Here is a 10661-nt window from a genome sequence, read left to right on the forward strand (position 1 = left end):
ACTTTACTTTTTCAGGGGGTAAGTAAGAAGTTAAAACAAAAAAAATATATATATATTTTTTGTGTAATTGAAAAATTGTAATTTTGTGTGCATACGTCGTCAGCATCATTTTTGTTCGTGTGAGTGGACGTGTGTGAGTCTGTTAAGGCTGTGTGTGTGCTGTACTGAAGACATGATTGGGACCTTTTGTTTTGTGATTGCGTTACAAGATCTGTTGTCTTTAGGTCTGCACTTATTCTAGTCCAGGAAAGAGTGCCTTAATAAAAACAGCTCTTACTGAATTCTGTCTTTAGATGTCCAACAAACAAGCTCGCAGTCATTCCCATTCCCAGAGCTTTTTGATTTCCATTTTCAAACTCGCTCAAAGCCAGGAACCTGCGCTGGCTTGCCTCTGTTTAAAGACGAGCCTTGAACAAGTTAACGAGGAGGCACTCCTTCATGTAACCACAGTTGCAGACTGAAGTTAGCCAAAGGCCTTCCCAGACAATCTTAGTATTGTCCTGCATTGTAAATACTACTGATGCAAAAGGTGACACAATGAAAGATGAAACGTCTCATGTAGTTGCTGCTTTAGCCTTCGCCACACACACATGTATGGGTGTAGTGATGTGGAAACACCTTGATTTAAGTTCACCGATTACTCTGCATTAGCCTCACTGCTTGCTCTGCAAAAACGCAGAAAAATTAGTAAATCAAAATCAAACTTAATGTACGAGTCTGAGCTCATTCAGTTTAATGGTTTAATTTTTCTACCATAAACAACTACTGATTAAAAAAGGTAAATGCAGCACAAAGGTTACCAGCAAAGCGATGTGCTACCAAAACAGACAAACATCTTTGGTAGAAGTTGTAAATAAAATGTGAGACAACTTTTATCCAAATTTTACCATCTTCTTTGGTTTCTTGATAGTATTGTGGATTCTGCTTTACTCTGCTACAGATGTTTAGTTGGGTTGAAGACTCTGGAGGCCATAGTTATAATTCAAATGTTGACTTTCTGTTTTAAAGTGTGTTCAAGCCTTGTATTTTCAATTTCTGTAAGTGATAAAGGAGTTGAGTGCATAATGCTGCCATTTGTAAATAAGGACTGTTGGGGAATTATGATTCAACATATTTTGAATTCATCCTCTATATTCCTTTTTGTTGTGAGTTAGATGACTTCTTAACTGTTTTTGAGTTCAGCACCACAAAAACAAATTCTATAACACAACTATTAACAGAGGCAATAACAGAAAATCATGCTCTGCTTTTCTGAAACGGACTATTAATGTAGGAGACAAAACACAAACATACAGACCGTCACCGAATAAACTGATGCAGTGCTTCGCAGCAGCACCACTGCACAATACTTTGTTTATAAAGAGATTTTATTCATAAGCAGTCATGTGGCTTCAGTCAAATATTTAACTCTAAAATGTATTTTTGCCAACAACATAATTGCAACTACTCAACAGCTGTGTATGGCTCTTAACTTTTTCAGCTATAGCCTAGAAATCAATTGATATGGGTTTCTCAAAGGCTGATTTTTAGAAGTCAGAACTGCAGATGCATAAAACTGATTATTTTGTTTTGTTTTTGGCGTTTAACTAAAACAGTTGACTTTTATACACATTACAATATGCTAGATTCTACAAAATAAACTAATTGTCGACATTTTGAAAAATGCTTACAGTAGTGTGTGCTAGGAGGGCATTAAATATTTTAAGCATCCCCTCAGGTTGTTAAAAATTAAAGCCTTACCATTTTCTCTGTTGGATATAACGATCCATCTGAGGTTGCCATAATATTCCTTTGGAAGCTCGCTGGTGTGATGCCAAAAAAAAATAAAAAAACAAATACAAGGATGCACTGTTCACGAACATTACTGGACACAGGAACAGAAGCTGGAACTTAAAGCCAAAACAAAGTTTTTCCAAGTCTATGTGGACAAATTAAAAGCCTACCTCTGGTAATGTTTTTTTTTTTCTTTCCTTGCTGTTGTATTTTCAAATGTTCATTTTTACATTTAGTTGCATTTTGTTATTTGATGCTCACTGATTGTGTGTGGGTGGACAGGCAGGATCTTTTAACCCACATCCTGAGTGCGCAGACTCTGACTCCAAAAATACAATATGGCAGCATCGGTAAACCGGATATTGTGGTAGATGGAGTTGCATCGTCCATCATTATACAGTCTTTGGTACAGTCATATGTAACAACACTTTGCTCCCTGCAGATTGACCTGCCAATTAATCAACTTGGTACATTCAGGCCTAACTGGTGTGTGTTATTTGAAAAATGGTGGCAATTCTCCTAAATAATCGGCCATGTGATCAATCAGTCTTCTGCCACAGTAATTTGTGAAAATGCTACGTTTTGTGCTGTTCCTACAACAGCTATCATTTTCATAGATCAATGAAAAAAATAAAACTAAAACTACCTTCAGTACAATGCTGTAAACAACAGTGAGGCTTCATACATTCACCACAACGAGCAGCTCAGCGGTCTGTCAGCACCCTATGGTTGCGTACGATCACGTGGGGAGTGCTGGTGAGGATCGTTTGGGACTTCCAATATTTGTCAGCCACACATCAAACCTTGAAGCTCTGAAGAAAAAATTCTGACTGCGTGGAGATGGAGAGTGCAGTGAAAATAAGAGGTGGAGGGATGTGCGTCTTAATCATGCTAATGGCTTTCAGCCTTCACTTCAGCCATTTTACTAAGAGCCAAAAACCATCTCTCCCTCTTCCGTCTGCACAGAACAGGGTATCATGGGAGGATAAAATACCCATTAAATATCCATTACTCTCTCACACTAAAGTATGGACTATTGACAGTGTGCAAGTCATGATCCCTAAAACTTTAAAGGCTAAACATTACTTTTATATTGTGTTCAAAGTCATCAAAAAATGTGAGCATTACTCTTGTTTGTCACCCAATCTAATAAAATACACCAATTTAGGGGCATTTTAGACAAACTATGTTCTTATTTTAGTTTAAAAATCAGTTCTGCATCATAAAACGATAACATTATGGATCTCACTGTTGCCATGAGTGAAGTTTTGCTCCAAACGTACCCGGATCCAAACTGCACCTTGCCCCCAACAATCTGGCAATGGAACAAACCGCATTACTCTCCTCATGCCTAAAATTAAGCTTTGTGGTTTAGTAATTACATTGCTTCTGTCTGTAACCTTTGTGGGACTCGATTCATTGTCAGTAGGAAGGCGCCATTTGAACAGAAGGTGTGGCAGCAATTAAAACATTAAATACTTTGTGACTTCTGTTGAAATGAAACCCACCTTTCAAAATTGGATTTAAACTCCTCCCGTTACGAAACAAGTGAATGAAACGGTCTTTCAAATAACTCTTTAAACAGCTACTAGCCTCATCAGCTTGTTGGTTACTTACTTTTTCTTTTTTATAAAAGTACTTGTTAGTTACTTTAATAACTTTTACTTCTGTGTACTGTAGATGCTTCGGCTGCTGTGCCAAATCTGTTTGCTATCATTTTGCTTTTCTTCCCTTTTTCTCATGGGACCCCAAAGGAAGGAAGCCATATGCTTGTTTGTTTTATTTTTCCTTCCATTTTAAAAAAAAGTTTGTTTATACAACAAAGCTGCATGCTTTGCCTTTATTAGTTCACAGGTTTTCCTTCAATTCAATGAGTGCTTTGAACCAGTGAAAGAGAAATGTCTTTCTGATGCGCAATGCTTCCAGCGATCTCACCTCCGCCAACACCTTCAGGAAGGTCAGAGGTCATTGAGACTTAAGTTGGATCCCAACTCTAGGTCGCCCTCATCATCATCGTCGTCTAGGAGATCATCAGCATCACTGTCATCATGATCCTCCACGTCGGAGCCTGGAGCAGCGAATTCGCTTGGTCTGGACTGAATGCTCAGGCGCGCTCGTGGCTGTGGAGCTGGAAGACGTTAGAAAAAACAGAAGCCGTCAATTTGTCTGCGAGTGACCGAGCGGCTCTTTGTTGCGCTGTCATGTGGGTTTAGACACTCAGGTGGTTTCCCCTAAAGAACTGCACCTTATTAAACCAAGTGTTTTTAAAAGCGCAATCGCAGTATTCAAAATCCTCCTGATTTCAGTGGAACTGATTCCTCTGGGAAACATTTAGCTCTGAGATTGCAATCTTTTCCGGGAACGCCAACATACTGTTGCAGTAATTCTCGGGGGGCGAGCAGTGCATGAGCTCACATGGACAGACAGGGCTTAAAAGTTTCCAAGAAATGGTTGGAGAGGAAATGAAAGCTTTACTGCTTTATGTAAAAAAAAAGCAGGAGCACAGCAGGACTACTAACCTGCTCCTGTGATGATAGACATGTACAGTGCATCACCATTTTAACCTTTTTCTTGCCATTTTTTTCACCTCACCCTCTCTGACTTTCTTGGCTGAGGTATTTAATTGGAATTGTTTTAACTTTGTTTACTTTTCTGTCAAGAGTTAAAAGAGAAGATCTTTGTATGAATGAGTCAGGCTTGAAAATGAGACTGAAGGTAGAGCCAGGTGTGTGGGGGAGGCAGGCTCGGGGAACTACATGTCCCAGCTTGCTAAAAAGTCGTCATCAGACTGTGACCATCTGCTCCTCTGCATAATGTTCTGCTGCTTGTGACCTCATTGTGAGAACGTGTTTATTTTGTGTCCATGAACAGGCATCTTGTGAGGGTAATAAAGTGAGAGCACGTGGTACTAATGACTCGGCACGCGGTACCGGCAGGTGAAAGTGCTGGGCAAATCTGCTTGGACGGATTCTCCCCCAGAGAAGATAAATTCATACCAGGCTCTTTGTCATCCAGCCACGACAGATCATCCGAGCTGATCTCGGCGAGGCTCAGGGTCGGGCTGAAGTCCTCAGAGTCAGAATCTGCCTCTTCGGCTCCGAACCCCCTGCCGCGGCGATGAGGGACTGGTGGTGGTGGGCCCGCTGGGAGAGAACAGAAAACATGGTTACAGGTTTATTGTTCTGTTGGGAACGGAGTCAGAGGAGGAGATGGGCCTCACCTGAGGTGTGAGCAGACAAAGATGTTGGTTCCTGTCCTCGAGGAATGAGACTCCTCACTTCATCCTTCAGTTCTGATACCTCGGTTCTGTTGGGAAAATTTAATCCAACATTGAAAGGCAAGACACACAATCACATGAGTCTGAATAACACCACCTTTATGAGCCTTATAAAATATTTAAACTCATTTTTCATACCAAGGTGCTTTTTGCCTCATTTTAAAACAACCAGTTTTGTCTTTAGGTTGCTCAGATTTTTGCTGAACGTGTTCACACGTACCTGATCTGGCGGAGCTCCTGCCGAGTGTGAGAGTACTGGGAGAGCGTCTTCACCAGATCTCTGCTGTGTGTTCTGTAGCTGTCTGTCAGCTCCTCTAGTGTCTGAGCGAACCACACAAAACAACTGCTCAGGATATGAAACAATGCAAGCAGCGAAGCTACAAGCAAACAAACCTTCTGATACAATGTGTGCGTGCGTGTGTGCGTGTGTACTTTGCAGCTGCGTTCATACTGCCTTCTGGTCTCCCTTGCCTCTTTCTTCTGGAGGTACGCGTCCTCCTCCTGTCTCCCTTTTCAAGATGAAAAAGACAAAGAAGATGTGAACATGGTTGTTCCTGCTTTTGTTTGTTAAGTCAACACAGCAGGGCGATGTGTGTGTGTGTGTTTTTTTTACACTCACGGAGCTGTGCTTTCAGCTGGTCCAACTCTCTCCGCAGGTGTTCCAGCTCCTCTCGGTGAAGCTTTGAGCTAAAACTAAAGAGACGCACAGAAAGGTCGTGACAGAACAATGAGGGAGCAAGTTGTTTTTTTTTTATTACAAAAAGGTGTAAACATTTGCCGAGCTGAACCCATTATCAGTTCAGTGAGCACCTCTGGAAGTAACGCACCTCTCCTCCAGGTTGCCCAGCGATGTGGCTTGGGTTATGTGTCCCCGCAGGCTGCTGAGCTCACGTCCAACTTCTCTCCTCCACTGCTCCATCCTCCGCTCCACTCCTGGACTTTGTCTTATCCTCATGTCCTCCATTTGTCTTTCCTTCAGCTCTTCACGGAGGCTGTGGACTTCCTCTATAGGAAAAATATAATCATTACTAAGAGGTGTGAATTTTTCCAGCCTTTTAGTCTACTCAGAAGAGTTGATTTATTTAATTATGATTTATTTAATTATGAGAAATATTGCTGTTCAAAGTAAAAAAAGAGCACAACATAAATGAAAGAAAGCATTTAAATACAGAGGTGATGCGTGTTATTTTAATAACTTTTCAAACAAATGTACACATGAAGCCTAATTCAGTAGATCAAAAAAATAAAAATAGGTTTAATCTACATGAATGAAACAGTTTCTTTTTTTTTTTTTTTTCAACAAAGTGAATATTTGTTGCACTCTGATTGCTTAAGTGGTACCAGGAGAGCTGACGCACCACTCAAAACTGAAACCATATTTGGCTGTAAATCTGCTTGCTTCTTCTTACTGCAGAAATATTAAGCAACTGCTTTGCTTTACAACTATCTCTCCAGACAAGCTGAAAAAACAAACCCAAACGTCACAATGACTAAGTCAAAGTAAGGAAAATCGTAGTACAGATGCATGCAATGCACTTTTTTACAAGTTTAACAGTAAATAGTTCGTTAGTTCCTGAAAAAACCTTGACATTTAGAGGAAATGTTCGAGCGCCTCAGCTTATTTATGACATCAAAATGTCTCAAGTCACCAGTAACCACTATGACCAGATCTCACTTCCTGCCTCCATGCAAATAAACTCCTAACTGAACAACAAGCTGTGTGCAAACAGAGATAAACAATGTTAGCAGTTCAGACCCTTGTAACAGTGTGTTGCAAATGATTACGTGCATTTGTTTATGTAAAGGAAGTGTTATGAAAGATTAGAGAAACTGCAGAAGCAAGAGACGGGGAAGCCAAGACTTGCAATACTCATCTCTGCTAGTTCCTGTGACACGTTTGACAAAATCCCACAACGCTGCAGACTTCTGCACTCACTGTCACTTAACTATCTGAAAAACATCCATTTAAGGCATTACACACACACACACACGTTATGTCTCTCTATCTTTGCAGGGACTTTCCATTGACTTCCATTCATTTCTACACCCTAACTACAGCCTAACCCTGACCCTTACCCTAACCCTAACCATTACCAGTACATACCTAACCCTAAACTCAATTCACACCTTAGTCCTAAACCTAACCCTAACCCAAAAACATAATTTCTCCTCGTGGGGACCAAAGCCTGGTCCCCACGAGGAGCAGTTGGTCCTCACAAGGTAGTATATGTTAGAAAAATTGTCCCCACAATGTAGCAAATACATGGCCACACACACACACACACACGTCTGGGAACCCTTCTCTCAGAACTTGTATAACTGATCGGAAGCTTTGGGACGACACGAGCCACTGTTTTGTACAAAAATCCCCACAAATGAGGCGTAGGAGGTTTCTCTAAATGATACATCCTGTGTGACGGATTTCAGTTTTACACAGACAAAAGAAAAAAGAAAAAAAAAAAAAAAAAACATCTTATCAACCTCAGAAAGAAATCTGTATTTTGTCCCAGTTTTTTTTAAATAACTAATGATACAATACAATAAAACTAGTGCCATTTATAAAAGACAAAGACCTCATATGGATTGTGTATGTTTTCCCCGCAACTATTTTTGATATAAAAAATAAATCTAAAAGAAAGCGCATTTTCTTTTTGCTTTGATTGCAAACTGTTAAGTTAGTTAGTTTGTATGTGACCACATTCAACACATTAAACTGTAAAGTGTTTGATTTTACTAGTTGGCATTGAGAGGAGTTAAATGTGTTTATGAGAAGATATGTTAAGTAGTTTATGTTGCAGCAGTAGGATACCTTGTAGGGTCTCAATATGACATTCCTGAGACTGTTTCTCCATTTCCAGATGATGGAGTTTCTGCGTGAGCGACTCAATCACCTTAAAAAAAACAACAAAAAAAAACACATTTGGAATTTCATGGTTAAAGAAACGCAACCGTGAAATAAACTATATGGACACACAGGCTGTTAGCGCTCACACACACACACACACACACCTGGCTCTGTACTTGGAGTTGTGACTGAATGGCAGCCAGGTCGGCCCACTGCACGCCAGAACTGAGAGCTGGGGAAGGAAGGTAAGGGCGGGATCGGGCGGAGAGAGCAGGAGGGTCCATGTCTGAACCAAGAACGCTCTCCCTCACTGGAAACAAATCTGAAGACGACAAAAGCAAGAGTTAAACCACATCAAATGACTTCAAAACACTGTTCCTACCCATGAGACGTGACTTTGATTGTGAAGTCTAAATAAGAGTTCAATAAAGGGGAGAAAAAAAAAGGGAGGGATTTCCCTTTTGAATCTACAAATAGGTCACCCACCTTCTTCTTTAGAGAGTTTCCCAGGGGATGTTAGTCTCTCCTGCTGACACACATGCAAACAAAAATACTTAAAAATACCAAAAGGGTATTCCCCCCATACTCTCATTTGATCTAAACTAATTAAAGCAGGGTTAGTGACATGCACCATAAAAACCCAATGAAGCATCACTGCCATCTGCAGATTGCCTCAATAATGACAAGTTAGGGTTGAAATAAACAAAGAAGGGCTCTCTTAATGTACAGTTTGGGTAAATATATAGAGCATACATTTTAAATTGTACATTTATAGCATTCCTCTACGTGGTGAATACATGAGAAACACATGCAGACTTACTCACCCTCATCTTTGCAACACTGAAATCTGCTACTGACAGGATGGAGCTCAGCTGATTGTCCCAGTTCATGTCTAAGGATTAATTAGAGAAACCATACAAGTGAAGCCGTCAAATGCATCATCTCTCAGTCTCATTAACCCGTTTCCTTTCTCGCAGAGGTGACATGGCACACAACATCAGGGGTAGTAGTGTAGAAACAGGCTGCTCGGTGTGATGTAACACCTGAGTTAAGATTTCAGACGCTACGAGGCGGATTCAATTACAGCAGAGCAGCTCATCTGCAACACAATCAGCCTGAATCATGCACATGTCTGATAATAAGACAGACCTTCCCAAATGATCTGAAAATGTCTCTGCTCAGCGATACTTAGCGGTGTAGATGATTGTTGACAAAATACATGCATTACACATGCATTTAAAAAAGAAGAAAAAACAAAGATACAGGGCTAGCTAACATCTGTTAGCAGCGGACGACTACTTTTATCCTCCTGGCCCACCCTTCAAAGGGTTTTGAGCTACTATTTAGACAGAAAAAGACAAATTTACCTTTTATTTATTTGTCCTTGTTGTTGTATTTAATCAGAAACGCCCTCAAAATCCTCGCGACTCCACTTTTAAATCCAGGTGCTCCAACAATTTACGTGATTGCGTATGACGTAGGCGCGCTGGGGCTTCTGGGTATTGTTGTCCATCGCTTGATTTTAAACTCCCTTAATTAGGCAAATACTCTCCCAGTATGCCCACTAAACAATGTTTTCTGGGCTTTTATTTTTATCGATTGTTAACTCCAGGACAAATTGTTGCAAAATAAAAGAAGAAACGTATCCTAATCCTAACTTTGTCTCGTCAAAGAACACCGTGTCCCACAATTCAAAGCTATCCGTGGTCAGCCGTGATGGCGGCTTCCAGTGCGGAGAGTGTGACAGGATTGTTAGGCAGCTGTTTGTCCAAACTTGGATTTGAAGTGTACCCTCTTAAGGTATTGTAGCACGAATATTTCACAGTGTCAAACTTTAAAACAAGGGAGACCACGCGAAGTGTTTACCTTATGACAGGTCGAAATGACTTACCCGTGTTTTCCCTCAGTTTGTATGCATTTTCTGCAAGTCTGGGTTATTTGAGGCAAAGTGTTAAAAAGGAAATGAATTAGGGGAGCTCAAGACTTTTTCCACTGTGCTGTATTTGCATTATTTTTACAGTATGTGTCCACTTTTGTCTTGTTGCACCCTGTCCTTCAGGTTGGCTGGTATAACTGTGTGCTCCCTCCCAGCCTACACCTGTCTTACCCAGATGACACCTTGGCTGTGGTGGTGCTCAGCACTCCTGCTATGTTTGAACAAGCCTTCCTGCCCTTCCTGGAGCAGCAGAAGAGCTGCGAGAAGCTGTCTGACCCCATAGATCAATGTGTTAGACTCCATATCACGTCTGCTGTCTCACAGGTGAGAGTAGAAGTGTGACCGATGAGTGAAGCATCGGTATTAAAAGTGTAAATGCAAGTTTAAATTGCACTGATAGGGGGAATGCATGCATCACTTTCTGAACAAACAGATAAACTTTAACAAAATGCAGCATTAACACTCCTAGTGGATGCATTATTCAAAGACAACTCTTCTTTTTTTGTGATAACTTCTGTACCCACAGTGAACAAAGCAACTTTAATGGAACATTGTAAACATATCAAATGATTAAACTAAAAAGTGTACAATTTTTAGGAAAAAATAATGTAATTTTAAATTTGATGGCAGTAACACATCTCAAAAAAGTTGATCCAGGGCTTGATTACTACTGTGACGGATCTTATGGGGTGCCGTTTGTAAAGGAGCTTGTGCTCAAAATTCATGCCTAAATTTTGTCACATTTAGCTTCAAACACTGTTTTAAAATGTAGTGTTGATTTTCTGATGTCACTTTTTACAACATTTAGCTAATTACATGTAATTGTTACA

General features: G+C 40.4%; 2 protein-coding genes across 2 annotated transcripts in view; one reads left to right on the top strand and one right to left on the bottom strand.

Moving 5' to 3' along the window:
- Nucleotides 1-22: 22 nt before the first annotated feature.
- Nucleotides 23-9809, bottom strand: LOC108230816 (cingulin). The gene is made up of 12 exons (XM_025003944.2): nt 9787-9809; nt 8720-8787; nt 8382-8421; nt 8060-8217; nt 7860-7941; nt 5878-6055; nt 5670-5743; nt 5483-5559; nt 5271-5371; nt 4994-5079; nt 4770-4916; nt 23-3901 (listed from the first exon to the last, which is right to left on the bottom strand). The coding sequence occupies exons 2-12, from the start codon at nt 8783-8785 to the stop codon at nt 3732-3734; spliced, it is 1179 nt and encodes a 392-aa protein (XP_024859712.1). The 5' UTR covers nt 8786-8787; nt 9787-9809; the 3' UTR covers nt 23-3731.
- mmachc (metabolism of cobalamin associated C) overlaps nt 9455-10661 on the top strand; it is a 5107-nt gene continuing 3900 nt past the window's right edge. The window contains exons 1-2 of the mRNA XM_017407123.3: nt 9455-9695; nt 9955-10155. Of these exons, the coding sequence (XP_017262612.1) occupies nt 9612-9695; nt 9955-10155 (285 nt within the window). The 5' untranslated portion in view covers nt 9455-9611. The remainder of the gene's footprint in view (nt 9696-9954; nt 10156-10661) is intronic.

The sequence above is a fragment of the Kryptolebias marmoratus genome, linkage group LG24, assembly GCF_001649575.2.
Source record: "Kryptolebias marmoratus isolate JLee-2015 linkage group LG24, ASM164957v2, whole genome shotgun sequence".
In the NCBI taxonomy this organism is placed as follows: Eukaryota; Metazoa; Chordata; class Actinopteri; order Cyprinodontiformes; family Rivulidae; genus Kryptolebias; species Kryptolebias marmoratus.

Coding starts and splice junctions, on each gene's coding strand:
- LOC108230816 (XM_025003944.2), bottom strand. CDS start 8,785: ATGAACTGGGACAATCAGCTGAGCTCCATCCTGTCAGTAGCAGATTTC. Junction 5,744..5,877: donor CTGGGCAACCTGGAGGAGAG/GTGCGTTACTTC, acceptor GCGTCTCTTTAG/TTTTAGCTCAAAGCTTCACC. Junction 4,917..4,993: donor TTTGTCTGCTCACACCTCAG/GTGAGGCCCATC, acceptor GTTCTCTCCCAG/CGGGCCCACCACCACCAGTC.